General features: G+C 41.0%; 1 protein-coding gene across 1 annotated transcript; it reads left to right on the forward strand.

Moving 5' to 3' along the window:
• The first annotated feature begins 5857 nt into the window (after positions 1–5857).
• Positions 5858–14077, forward strand: slc25a25a (solute carrier family 25 member 25a). Its single transcript, XM_070965248.1, has 10 exons — positions 5858–6106; positions 7913–8039; positions 8171–8258; positions 8350–8461; positions 10035–10193; positions 10979–11131; positions 11238–11345; positions 11459–11626; positions 12100–12250; positions 12684–14077. The coding sequence occupies exons 1-10, from the start codon at positions 5945–5947 to the stop codon at positions 12866–12868; spliced, it is 1413 nt and encodes a 470-aa protein (XP_070821349.1). The 5' UTR covers positions 5858–5944; the 3' UTR covers positions 12869–14077.
• Positions 14078–14927: the final 850 nt, after the last annotated feature.

Below are 14927 nucleotides of genomic sequence, written 5' to 3' on the forward strand. Positions count from 1 at the left end.
GCGTCAAGATAGTCGAGAATACAACATGTCACTTCCGGCTGGCACCTTTCGGAATAAAAGCTGTATAAAGTCATTATGTTCAAATGTGACAACAAATCGACAAACACAAACTACCGTAAATATATTTACCCAAATATTGCACTTAAGTACACTTTTAAGTACTTGTACTTTACTTGGGTATTTCTATTTCATGTTACTTTTACTGCACTACAGCACTACTTTTTAAGTCCACTTCATTTGCTTTGTCACTTCATAGATTTATGTTACTTTAGTATTATCAACAGATAAAATGTGATATATTTTATAGATTAGGCTCCCAGCAGTATGTAAAGTGATTAAAATTATCTCCACCTTTTCCAGCTGCAGTATTAAAGTGGTACATGCTTTAACATATCTACGATTATACTACAATAATATAATGTGCATTATTCTGCAATTGACAATACTGTATAATGAGCTCTTTTACTATTGGTACTTTAAGTATATTTTGATGGTAATACTTTTAGACTTTTTATTCATTCAAATTTTAAATGCAGGACTTAGAATAATTTTTACGCTGTTGTATTACTACTTTTACTTAAGTAAATGATCTGAGTACTGCTTCCACTACTGAAAATAGTCAAAATCTGACTTTTCATATTAAAAGAACCAATGAAGCAGTTTGTGTTGAATATGTTGTTTATTTGCTGGAAGTTATACTGATGCAGAAAGAGAAAGGAAATGCTGAATTAAAAGGAAGTCATTTATTAAAACTGTGACATTAAACCTCTAGAGTAAGTATATTTACAAGTGATTTGGTAATACTTGATCTAGGTCAGTGGTTTTCAAAGTGGGGGCTGTCAGGGGGCACTAGGGGGGCCTCAGAAAATTGGAGGGAAGATAAGAAAAAAAAGCAAAAATAGAAAAATATAATAATTACTAATTATTTTTTAAATAATTATTATCAAATATAATCTAATTACTTTTTTAAATCATCATTATAAAATAGAATTTATAAACATATATCATATCGAAAAGTTATTTGCCATGCTCATCTTTCTGATTGCCTGATCAAAACATCGTTCATGACGTCATGAAGTTGCATGTAGACCTTCATTAATTATTGAATAGTGAATAAAAGTAAGAAAATCATTCTAAAAGTTGCTGTTTCTTTACATATTTTGTAGCATTGTCGATTGGTTTGCAAAGGGGGTCCCCGGCCAGAAACTAATGCTGTTTGGGGGGCCATGGCATGGAAAAGTTTGGGAACCCCTGGTCTAGGTGATAAAATTAGTTAAACTTTGTATAACAAATAAATGAAATCACTGAATGTGGGTGACTAAAACATAGCAGTCATTTTTACTCTACAATAATGAATATTAAACAAATGTCATGTTTTTTATGTTATACCCAAAAAATAAATAATTTGTCATTCTTCTCCCTGTTATCAAAATATGTTTTCTCTGGTGATGACTGTCTTTTATCAGACATTCAGACTGGAGTATTTCCTCCAAATAACCCGTCGTGTACTTGACTGCGGACTTTATTTTAAAAGGTGAATCACAAGATTTCCGGTGTCTTATTAGCTCATCCTTGGTAACTTGACAGAGGACTTTGGACCCCCTTTCACTGTCAGTCACATTACAGGATGAGTGGTGAAACAGCGCCACCGTGTGTCGATAGTCTGCGCCGCTGCTGTGTGTTCATTGATGTTACCTTCAGGGACTCCGTGTAAGTTCCCCTTAAAGAAAATATACTTTTCATGAAAGGCCCACATGAACATCAAAATTAGTTATCTGGGACAAAAAAAAAAGTTTGTTTGTTCTCATAAAAGCCGCTTTAAGTTACGTTTTATTTTGGTGGGCACACTCTCTGACGTAGGCGATACGACCTTTACTGTTAAAGTTTAAAGTGAAGTTCAGGCTCAAGTTCAGCCAACAGAGAGCAGCAGAGTACCAAAGAAGAGCCAGAAAGGATTTTTCTGTCTCTCTATCTGAAGTCTATAGTAACTCCAGTGCAGCACCTTGTTTTGAAAACAGTGATATAATTTAATGTGTGACAGGATTCAAAGGTTTATGTTGTGACATGCACAGTTGTACACAGTAGAGTGTGAAGTAAAAGACAAAGTTACCGTCTCAGTGGACTGTGTACAGTATAATGCCAGTAATAATAAAATAGTTCAGAGAAAAATAAAAGCACATTTACTTAAGTAAAAGTATCTAAGTACTATCAGCTAAATGTTACTTTAAGTATCAACGTAAAAACAATCATTCTGCAGTAAAATTTGAAGTTTTGGGTTAATATTACTGCTGCATGTGTGTGTTGTATTTTACTGCTGCAGATGTTTATGGTTGATCTCATTTAATTACAGTCAGGTAGTTGAATGTACAGCAATGCATTATATTCTATAGATCATCATATGTTTGTAGCGTGGCTATCTATAAAAGTCAACTATTCATGAGCTCTGACTTGTGATGATGCATTTTCCAGCTGTTCCAGGAGGTTTTTAAATCATTTATCTTATGAAGGAGAATTTTCTCAGCTCACAAAGGAACACTTCATCCTTCAGTTTATCAGAGAAAAAATAAAAATCACCAAATCAATCTATCTATCTATCTATCTATCTATCTATCTATCTATCTATCTATCTATCTATCTATCTATCTATCTATCTATCTATTGGTTGACAGGCTTCTGCATCACTCATGAGGGACAGCATGTCCACCCTGTCTTTGGACATGAACTGACCCACTGTTGTAAATGTTGTGATTCAGTGATTACGTGCGCCCTTGGATAATTGCTTATCAGCATTATCCTGTTACCTCTGTTTCCCAAACAACAACCCATTAACAGCCTTCAAGCCACCACAACCCAACTGTAAAACTGCACATCAGTGCTCTTATCAGATGGTTGAGATATCCCTGTTGCAGATGAGAATGCGTCCCCTCACCTCTCACCTGCATTGGTCTGGTCCTGCAGGTTAAAGTGCTGCTGAATTCTGTTTGTGACACACAGACGTGTCTCTGTCGTAGTGGTTATCGTTTACCCTCAGCTGCGTGACGCAGAGGATGAGCAGCAGCAGCTAAACCAACATGTTTTCATTCGCTCTGGACTTTAACTGCTGCTGACTGGGAACATTTCAAGATCTCTGAGCAGTTTAATATTAGCCAAAACAGGCCGGCCCCAACATCTTAGGACTGAAGTCTGAGGACAAAACTGTGTGACTAACACAAACTGTGTGAAATACTGCACTTCAGTACACTTTTGAGGTGTTAGGTCTCCAAAACATGCTCCTTTTCTGCTATTTCAGAATTCTACTCTGCTGCTACTTCAGAGGTAAATGTTCAGTGGTGGAAGAAGTCCTGAGCTCCAAATGTTCCTTCAGTGAAAGTACAGAAGTATTATAAGTATCAAAAGTAAAAGTATTCATTATGCAGAATGGCTGCTTTCAAAGTGTTAGATTACTATAGAATATTCTATTAATCTGTTTTTATCACTGCTATGTAAGAGGCAATTTGAAATACCTTGTATACTACTGGGTACATTCGTAGTGCAGCACTGCAATAAATATCATGTAAGCATGTATATTTCTGATGCTAAATAACTATAAGTGACAAAGAATTTACATTCCACCATTGCAAATGATGTCCTTGTAACTGCACTACATTTATTTGACCGTATTTATTTCACCTTATCATTTTATGATGAGGTGATAAAACACAGCGCTTTGTTAGAGACTGAAGCAGTACTTCATGACCTTTTGGCTTTTGACCCCTTACAAAACAAAAACAAAAACAAGAGTTTTGGCCCCCTGTCACAAGATCAGCAAGACTGAACTCTGAAGACAGGGGTGACATCTCATAATGTTGAAATGTACACTGAAAATAGACCACATAGCCAAAAGTATGTGGACACCAAACTAATTCCAGACATATGTGATGATTTTACATCCTGGCTGAAGGGATTTGCTCCCATCTAGACACAAAAGCACCAGTAAGGTCCAGTACCAACGTTGGGTGATAAGTCGGCTCACAGTCGACCCCCCAGTTCACCCCAGAGGTGTTGGATGGGGTTGAGGTCAGGGCTCTGCAGACCAGTGAAGTTCTTCCACTGGGAAAACCATTTTTAGTTTTTCAGCAACATAAAACCAGATAACAGAAACAACAATGAACCAGTAAGAAAGACACAACATTGTAAAAGTGATGAAAAGAAAGAATTAGCCATCATGAATTTAATGTGATGACAACTTCTTTTGAAACTTTTCTAAAGATAATGAGCTCTTCATTTTGTGTCAGGTTTTGTTTCAGGTTTTATGAGAATGAATTTGAGAATATCTGATGATGAATGTGGACTTTGCTCTGGCTGACAGTTAATCCACATGCAGAGGAGTGTGTGTGTGTGTGTGTGTGTGTGTGTGTGTGTGTGTGTGTGTGTGTGTGTGTGTGTGTGTGTGTGTGTGTGTGTGTGTGTGTGTGTGTGTGTGTGTGTGTGTGTGTGGTGTTGTGTGTAAACCCAGACGGGATCAGCTGACAGCCTCAGGGGTTCAGCTTGGAGCTCTTGGCGTTCCTTCAGTGCCTTTTTTGGCTCTTGGCACTCATCCTTTGTCCGTCTTTTTCTCCAGCCTTCATCCCTTCAGGGTGGTTTTCAAGGGGAGAACAGACTTAGATGTAACAACAGCAGTCAGTGGTCCAGCAAAATTATGCAATACTGTTGGCAGCAGAGAAAATAGCAGACAAGGACAACAACAAAGTAAAAGAGTGTTGCAGACACAGAGCAGGAGAGATTTAGCGTCTCCAAAGCAGACAGAGCAAGAGCTGAAAGTTAAAACATGGCGTGCAGAACGGAGAGTTTCTAAAAGTCAGTCACGATTGTGTTTTACTGCTGCTGAGTTTTGATGTCTGTTTGTGCCGTGCAGGACAAAGAAGACACATAAAGCACTTGTTATTAAAGTTGGTTGTCATCGGTGCATTTTCATTTGTTTAACACCTGACTGCAAACCAAATTTAATGAAGCTGAAGTTGCTTAATACTGACACAAATTGTTCAAACTTTTTTTCATGCAAAAATCACAAATAAATGTTGATTTCCCTCAAATTTGACTTTATCTGAAAGTAGTAGATCAGATATGCCTGTTTTAATTTTGCCTGTGCTTATTTAGACAGAAAGAAAAACTAAAAATAATCATAAATTCAGTCACTTGTATACCCTTCAAACGACCTTCTACCTTGATGTTTCACTATTTTGTTAGGTGCAATACAAATAAAGACTTGTTGTTCTTTGTCTTATCATTGCTAATGCAATTTCTAGTTTAATTTTATTTCATGTTGAACTGAATTTGTGCTTTCTCTCGTGGTTTTCTTGCTTTTTTTTTTCTTGTTTTAGTGTTATTTGTAAGTTACTTTATGACAGAATGAAATAAAGTCCATCATTATTAAAATCAGTAGTTATTTCGACAGATGTGGTTTAACCTTATTACATTAATATAACGATATTAGTGTGTCCAGTTTCTCATTTGATGTTTTAAAATCTGTTTTTCTGTCACTGGTGTCATAATTCTTATTCTGGCACACACACACACGGCCAAGCTGCCGCTGTGTCCGCTTCTGCCCATGTTTGAATGAAAGAAACGACGGCATTGGTCAATCTTTTAAATGCTGGCTAGAAGGAGGAACAGGATTGGTTGGCCCTTCTAAGTTTCCATTCGCAAGAAGAAAGCGGAAAACTAGCCCTCAATGGGCAGCCTCAGTGATTGGTCAGTAGTAAATTTACGTTCACTTGTCGGCGGGACATCGTGAACAGCCAATGACATCGAGCTATTCTGGGAAGGGGCGTGACCTCTTGTCATTCTTTAGAAGCCGGCATTTCCTTACCGGCATTTCAGTATTACACCGCGGAGGAGAGACACACTGGTGTGCTATTTATTTATTTATTGATTGTAGTTTATTTTAAATTGTCCGAAGCCAAATATGCTCGGCCTGTGCCTTTACGTTCCTGTGTCTAACTCAGACCCGATTGAAGTGGAATATTTTGAGTCTAATGGACTGCCGTCAGAGCTGAAGTCTCTCTTTAACAAATTGAGCGTGTTTCTGCCGTCCCAGGAGTTTTCAACCTACCAGAGGTGGCGAAAGGTAAGAGAAAATCACTAAATATTTACTTTTTATTGCTTTATATGTCAAAGCACAATATGTTTAGCATTTACAGTTACCTACTTCTCTAAACCCCATGAGTTTTACCGTCACTAAATCCTTTCTTTCCGGGCGCCGGAAGAATTAGCCTGTGGTCGTGAAAAGCCTTACGACTAGGCCGCAAAGCCGGCCGCCTTCCAGAGAAGTCGCCACGAAAGCGAAAGAAATTTTTGTTAGAAACTTTTGTATATTTATTGTTTCAGTGTTGGTGGAAGCATAGTTTTTTGTTTTTTAAATGTAGTTCATTTTGTCCATCCAAACTGTTTTCCGTTAAGTATAAAAAAATGAAGTTTAAGCGCGGGCTGTGCTGCAGACAGTCATTCATTTCACAGGGAAAATCCACCCTAAAGAGGAATTTATGCAGCGTGTTCAGAGAATTTTGGAAGTCGCTGATCTCAGTGTGCACTGGCAACTGTCCCCTTAATGTGAAAGGAGACAGCTCATGTCGGATTGATCAATTTCTGTAATACAATTTGTATAATAGCGTCAACTGCACAAATTGGAGTATTCGTTTTAAAAAGTGAAGAAATGGACATGACTGGATCTGTTCAGGCTTTTCATTACCAGACTCATTACTTTGCACATACAGACACCGTGTATATTTGCAAAATGCACATATAGCTATCTCTCTCTGTGTCTCTCTCGGTACATAGATGTCACTTTAATTTCTTGTATTTGTTTCATTTAAGTTACATCTGTTCTCTGTACATTTTCCTCTGGGGTTAATGGAGTCTAATCTTGTAACTAGCACATGCACCTTGCTGAAACTAGGACACCTGCAACCACTTGGATACTGACCTATTAGAATTTTAATTTTCAGTACTTGCACTCAGCTGAGGTTTACATTTTTTGCTCATGAACTGATTGAAATGCAAGAATATTCAGTCTGTGTCATTAGCATCATATGCCTCCAACAAAGGCAGCTGTCCCATTTGTTGTCAGTGCAGCAGCTGCAAGTTTCTGGCTTTCTCTCTCTGAGATGTCACATTATTCAGACAGTACACGTGTAAAACTTGTGACATTGCATTCCCCTTAAAGGCATGCTACAAGTCACATTGATGCACTTGTGCAAGTAGTTTGGTGTGAGCTGCAGGGGAGAGCAGACTATCTGCAGAGTATCATTACTGGGTGACAGTCATATGCCGGCTCTGGCTGTGGGCAGGGGGTCAGGTATCAGCGCTGGCCAGCAGGTTGGAGGGCTGCCAGTGTCCTCATCTTGTTTTAGCTCAGGAGGTTTGAGCTTAGACTGGATTAAAGCAGTTGGCAGGTCGACCTGGAGCTGAGGTCAAAAATAGACCAAAGTGTTACAACCTAATTCCCCTGCTCGTGGATAAACTGACGTCACACCAGTCATTCAAGAATGCCAAGAGCCCTCTGGCTTAGCACACGGGCCGTAATGTTGTCCTGTGGGGTCACGATGAAACACAAGCCAGAGCATCACTGAACTCTCTGCCCATTTTCATGACTACCAGAATGGCATCCAGACAGAACATTTCAGAACTTGCCGTACCCTCTCAGGCCTTGTTGTGCTTTTCAGAACCTGCTGTACCTGTTTCATAAGCGGCTGTCAAATTGTTTTAATGTGTCAGGGCTTGTGAATACTCTGCATACTACTGCAAGATGTCATCTGCTGTTGAAAACCCTGATACCACACTGGATTTGCATCTTTGTATCAATAAAATATAATTCTTAGTCCTCCAACACTCATCCACTGTCCTCTTATGCATGTCTTTTTTTGTTCTTTTTCAGAAAACTTTAAAAAGAGAAGAAAATGACTCAGATGGACAGCTGGATTTTGAGGAGTTTGTTCACTATCTGCAAGATTATGAAAAGGACCTGAAGCTTGTGGTGAAAAGCATCGACAGGAAGAATGCAGGTAGGAGACCCAGAATGAGCTGAGGTTTTCGCTTTTCGCTGTTGCAGATGTCGGCGCTTGCTTGGTTTCATCTTTCGCTTTGTAGTTCACCCACAGTCTGAGAAACTTACATGTCTTTGTTTCCTTTTAAGGCCACGTTGATCCAAAGGAGTTCATGCAGTCTCTTTGGGATCTTGGTGTGCATATTTCCCCACAGCATGCGGAAAAAGCCCTTAAGAGGTAATTTCATTAATCTGTTTCACGCACTGCAGTCTTGCATTGTTTGATGAAGGGACTCAATGTCTTACTTTTGTTTCTATCTGTTCTAAAGCATGGATAAGAACGGAATGATAACTATCAGCAGTAAAGACTGGAGCAACTACCCCGTGGTGGAGAAGACGGAAAGCATTCCTGAGATCATCCTGTACTGGAAACACTCCACGGTTAGTTCAGTCTGCACCAAACACACAGAGACAGCTGTGCTGTAACAATTAGAAAGAACCCAAACGGGAACAATTTGAATCATTGTTTGACAGCTTTAAATTAATGTCGACAGAACCACAAAATTCCACTGTTTGCATCAGAGGTTTGTTTACTGTAAAATTTCAGATGTCCTTTTTTCACCCAGTCTTGAATCTGTTAATGGTGTCAGGGCATCTGATAATGGTTTAACTCAGGCTGAAGCTATTCAAAGTGCGCAGGGTGTTTCACCTTTGTCTTGTCTGGGAAAAAACAGGTCAGTTGAAAAGCAAATTACCTGAAAGGCTCCTCCAGCACAAGTTGTGCGTCAGCAATTAAGCTCTATTAAGCTATGAAAGGAATTGATCCCATTCTGGGAGGATTATGTCGGAAGGATTTATCGATTTGTCTCGCTGTTATGTAAAAGGCAGCAGTCAGCAGGTGAAGACTGGAGTAATCTAGTGCAGCTCCTGCTCGAAGTCAGCGCAGTCTTGATTGCTATACAAATTATTTCAACACTGTGCCAACTAATGACTGTAACATTGTACAGAGGAGACACCGACAGGCCGATCCAGGGCCAAGAATAGAGCTAGAGGTACCCCCCCCCCCCCCCGGGGAGTTATCCCTCCCGGGAGGCCAGGCAAAACACGGCCAAAGTACTGATGAAACACGACCTGTTGGATCATTTGAGTTTTCAAAGAATCTAATGTTTAATAGTCTGTGTGGTCCCGTGTGATCCCCACAGCCGAACCAGAGTGTCCCTGGGTGGCACTAAAATATCTTGTTGACACTGTGTAATTGGGGTAGGGCAATAAATGTGCTGTTTTTATCATCTCAATAAAGTGATATAGCAGCAGTGAATCAGCAGCAAAATGAAGACTTCATGGAGGGACTTGCAATACAAACTGAAAAATATTATTCAGATAGGACATTATCATTGCCCTTTTCTTGGCATCAATTGCTGATTTCTTCTTGTAGTATACTGTAGAAGTTTTTTAATTTGGGCTCCTGTTCTTGGGGGGGGGGGGGGGGGGGCAGAGTTGGCAGGGATCCATAGCTGCAGGTATAGACGGATCCAATGGTAACCCGTGTCCTCATTTCAAAACGCGCCTCGTATGTGCTCGCCCTCTTTGCACTTTGAAATTCGAGCCATACTTTTAATGAGGCTGCACAGGCAGAGCAGTGCAGTTTGCCCATGATTAACTACTGAAATCAGTTAAATCTTGACCTGCACTGCCGTGTCTGTGAAAACAGACCTGGTGCTCGATGGTTTGACCGTTGGTCCCTGTGGCAGTGGCACCTGGAGATGCATATTGAACTCACACAAGACCGCTGCCATGTGCTGCTAACAAGAATAATGTTCAGTACATGTGCAGAGCTGCAGTTTCTGGTCCTCTGTGAAAACATCAAATTTCTAATAATAACATGAGTTGTCCACTTGACATTGACCTCCTCCACTTTGTCTTTGTGTCTTCCTGAAGTAAAACGTTTTGGGGATTTTTTTTTCTGAGCCAAGTTCTACTCTGTACCTAACAATTTCATGTCTCTCCCTGGCAGATTTTCGATGTGGGTGAGAACCTGATGGTGCCCGATGAGTTCACCATAGAGGAGAAGCAAACTGGGATGTGGTGGAGGCACCTGGTTGCAGGTGGAGGAGCTGGAGCTGTTTCAAGGACCTGCACTGCACCCCTGGACAGACTCAAAGTCATGATGCAGGTAAGACAACCAAATCAAACTTGAACAAATCACATTGTAAACCTCAAAGTCTTAAACTGAAAAATGGCACAGAAGTGTGGGGACTATGGGGAAACTGGGTTCCCAGATCTTGGAGAGTTTTGGGAAAAGGGCAAGTGTGTGGAGGAAGTTATGGAAACTTTCAAACGAGAGATTTAACCTCTAAAAGTCACATTATGAATAAGGAAATGTTAACGAGGTTCTCCTTGAGGCCACAATGTTCAGAAAAGCAGGTGGCACGATTAGTCAAGAAGGAACTTGGAAGAAATTGCTCAAGATCAAGTTACCTAAGAGTCATAAACAAGTTAATGTTTGACGGACAGTGTGTCAGAGTGAGAGGTCAGAGTCCAGGGGCTGACCGTGTGTCACAGCTGAGCTGCACCGCCGACCAATGATGGCTCACATGCGATCGTCACACCCTGGACTGCGTAATCATCACCATCAGCAGTGGGATGAAGGTCTAACTGTACAGGTTCAGAATCTGTGTCAGTGGCCTTAATTTGCGTCAGTTGCCAGGTGGAAAGTCAACTCTGACCTCTTTTGAGGACGAATTACGTGCTTTTGGTTATTTTCCCATCAATTAATTAAACAAACCCAGTTGGACTCATTTTTGGTTCAAAAGAAGTCCTGACCTCCATGGCAGGTGTCCACCCCAGAATACAACCTCCAAACTGTAGTTTGTTCCCTGCCAGTGCAGACAAAGGTTTATAGGTGTTTTTGGTCAAAGATCTCGTTGATTAAATCTTTACTGACTTCTTCCCCGTCAGGTTTACGGATCCCGAACCAACAACATGTGCATCATGACAGGCCTGATGCAGATGATCAAAGAGGGCGGTATGAGGTCACTGTGGCGAGGCAATGGAGTGAACATCATCAAAATTGCCCCTGAGTCGGCCCTCAAGTTCATGGCATATGAGCAGGTATGACACGTGGCTCTGAGCTGTGCCTCAGATGTGTAATTTATGAAGCTCTGTGTTCATGGTGTCCATTCACTAATGTCTTCTCTCTCTCAATCGGCCTCTGCAGATTAAACGTTTAATTGGCAGCGATAAAGAGACTCTGTGCGTCTTGGAGCGATTTGTTGCGGGATCTCTGGCTGGAGTGATCGCCCAGAGCACGATCTACCCCATGGAGGTGATAACCAGCTCTATAACACCCTCTCTGAAAGCAAACAGGCCTCAGGAAACCATGTTTAGGACTTCTTACGACTTTACAGTTAAATTAAACATGTTTGAATCTGTCCTCAGGTCCTAAAGACTCGTCTTGCTCTGAGGACGACCGGTCAGTACTCTGGGATCTCAGACTGTGCCAAGCAGATTTTCAGGAGAGAGGGACTTGGAGCGTTTTATAAAGGCTACGTCCCCAACATGTTGGGCATCATCCCCTACGCGGGCATCGACCTGGCGGTGTACGAGGTGAGCAGTCACTGCAACACAGACTGTCACCCTGTGAAACCACAGTGGGCTTATTTTTACTTTTCTCACATTCTTCAGCTTTACTAGTATCCACGAGTTTTTATTTTATCACCCCCGCTAATAAACCCAGCACATACCTTTCTTCATACCCCAGCCCCTCAGCAGGGCAAGAATCTTTTCAGCTGTAAATTCACCACATTTACAGTTTCACTTGCCTTTGAGCTTTGCTCGCTGATAAGATACAAGTGTGAAAGCAAACACTGTTTTATATTTGGCAAGAAAAAGCAGTAATATTTGAAGACACCAAGAGGTTATGTTACAACATTGTACCTCAGCTCCTTGAAAGGACACTAAACACACAGACTGTTGCATAACAGTGTGAATGACCAAGTGACATAATACTGGGAAAAAGAGTGCAAATAGACAAACAGAGCCGAGGGAACTTTTCTCATCTCCTGCGTTTCCCTCCTCAGACACTGAAGAACAACTACCTGCAGCAGTACGGCACCAACAGCACTGACCCCGGTGTGGTTGTCCTGCTGGCCTGTGGCACCGTGTCCAGCACCTGTGGTCAACTTGCCAGTTATCCTCTGGCTCTGGTCCGCACCCGCATGCAAGCACAAGGTGAGGAGGCCTCTGCTCCTGCAATACTACACCTCTCTGATCCTTCTGCCAGCGTTAATCTGACTGCTGTACAATATGGGCTTCAGCTAAACTCAGGAATATTTGAACACAGACTTTGCAGACACCAAAATATATTGAGCAGATATTCAGTGTCTTACTGGTAAGGGTTGGTAAGGGTTACTAACCTCCTTAACTGGTCAGAGAGGGAGGTTCGTATCACAGGTGGATTACGTGAATAGTAAAAGGCAGACGTTGATCTGATTCGTTTAACAGGGCTGTTGTAAAACTGTCGTAAACAAGTAGAAAGTTGGGGCTGTAACTTTTTTTTTTTTTTTTTTTTTTTTTTCAGAAGAAAAAAAAAACACATTTATTTTGTCACAGTAATATTTCTCACATCATCAAAGTATAACCGGTCATTGTTTTCTGTTTCCAGCTGCGACAGGGGGCTGCCAGCAGGTCACAATGACCAGTCTCTTCAGGCAGATCTTGCAGACCGAGGGTCCGACGGGGCTCTACAGGGGCCTGGCCCCCAACTTCCTCAAAGTCATCCCCGCCGTCAGCATTAGCTATGTGGTGTACGAGCACCTGAAGACACAGCTGGGAGTGACGTCACGCTGAAGCTCGCACTCTCATTGTCACACGACAAGCAACCTTAACCCGCTTCCACCCAGGCACCCCACCACTACCACCACCCCCCTCTCCCTCTCGCTCTCCTAGGGTTAATGCTAGGGAATCCCGGGGACCTTTTGGCCCCTCTTTGGGTTCGTAGAGTCATCTCATTCTGTGAATGTCAGCTGACGAAAGTTGAGAAAGGACACCGAAAGTTGGAAAGGCCAAGCTGGAGGATATGGACTCTGTGAGCTCAGGTTGTCAGGATTATGACTGCTGCTATTTATGTTTTAAAGAAGTTATGTTGAGAGCTGAAACAAGAGCAATGTGTGTGAATGTAAGTCAAGGACCAACTGCTCTTGCTGTTCATGCCATCTTGTGTTTTGGTGCCTGAGCAAATGTCCGTTTTTGGGGGGGGTTTCATGTCAGTGTGACATTGCAAACTTTGCAAGTGAGGAAAATGTGCATCAACAGCACCCTCCCTCATTCAGTTACCCTACTGAAACAACGCAGACATAGCATTAATAAGCTCTAAAAGAAGTTTGACTCTCTCATACCTCTGCCCGTAGGGAGACATGATGGCGTCTGTAAATGAGAAGGTTTTGCACATGTAGGTTTGATCTCTCGCCACTCGTGTCCTGAATGTGTGAATGACTATGGAGTATTTATTTCCATCCAACCTGTATTTATTGTTTTATTTTCTAGAAGAGGGTGAAGAGCTGATGCCAGACAACAGCCTTAACACGTGGCTGTTAGACACTAAACATAGTTGTCTGGTGAAATGAGAGGAAAGAGTTGAAGAGAGCTGGAGTTTGTACTCATGAGTCAGTGCGGCTGGTGTTTGAGCAACTGAAAAATATTTTTGTTGTTTGTGCAAACCACAGATTATGTCTGTTAATGTGTGTTTTTTGCCCTTTTAAAGGTATAAATGTCTTAATGTCTCACCTCAGGTTTAAGGGCAGGTTTTTGCTTAATTCATAGAGGAGCACACATGGTTGGTTTTTGGTTGTTTTTTGTTTTCATTTGACAACATTTATACTCATAAAAAAGAAGGGCTTGAAAAAGATGAGCAACATAATGCACTTTAATTAATGCTGGGAGGGGCATCTGAATGAATGTCATATCGATCCAGGTATTAAGATTTAATTATTCTGTAAAGAATGGCTTTTAGTATTGTTTTAATGGACCTTTTTGATGCAAATAAATGCAAATTCTTGTAACGCTGAGTCTTGGATTTCTTTTTGTACACAAGAAAGTAGTTACACGAGAGGTGTGTGGTTTTTGTCCAATTCTGTGCTGAGCAGATCATCATCACAATGTTCAAGACCAGACAAGTCAGCTGCTGTAGTGGTTAGTATTTAAAGAAGGCATGAGTTGATTTGCTCATGTCAGTGAAACCCTGCTGCAGGCTGGAGGATCATATTTTGAATTAACAGCAGCTTAACGATGCGTTCTGGTCTGACATGTAAATAGCTTTCATGTCAATATCCAAGTTGCAACTACTGGAGCCAGACCAATAAATCTGCTGAAACTCACTTATTGCTTATATGTCAGTATTTGTGTTTGTCGAGCAGCAAGAAACTGCAGTACAAAAATGCCACATTGGGTTTGAGGACATTGAAAAATCAATGTCTCTATTCCAGAGTTTGTCCACCAGAGGACAAAATTTATTATTGAACTGTAAAATGTCCTCTCAGAACATAACTTGGTCACAACAAAATAACAAACCTAAGAGCTGATTTAAGAGGGTTTGTTCATATTTCGTATTTATATTAAAGACAAATTACTGCAGTCAGATTACAATAACTACAGCTGGGAAAATGATTTCAAGCTCCAATATGAAATACGGATGACTCACATCACCCAAACAACATTGTTCAATTGATTTGAATCCACTTTTAATTAATATGTGACATTGTCAGTGCACAGCATTTTAATCCTCACAGGACTGCCTTAAAGACAGGAATGTTCGCCAGCTGTTACCAAAGACATCTTCTGCATTTCTACCACCCATCTATTATGACATGAACACATCATAAACTTGTAATTAAAGTTTAGAATTGGAGCT

This window comes from Chaetodon trifascialis, chromosome 6 (genome assembly GCF_039877785.1).
Source record: "Chaetodon trifascialis isolate fChaTrf1 chromosome 6, fChaTrf1.hap1, whole genome shotgun sequence".
NCBI classification, from domain to species: domain Eukaryota; kingdom Metazoa; phylum Chordata; class Actinopteri; order Chaetodontiformes; family Chaetodontidae; genus Chaetodon; species Chaetodon trifascialis.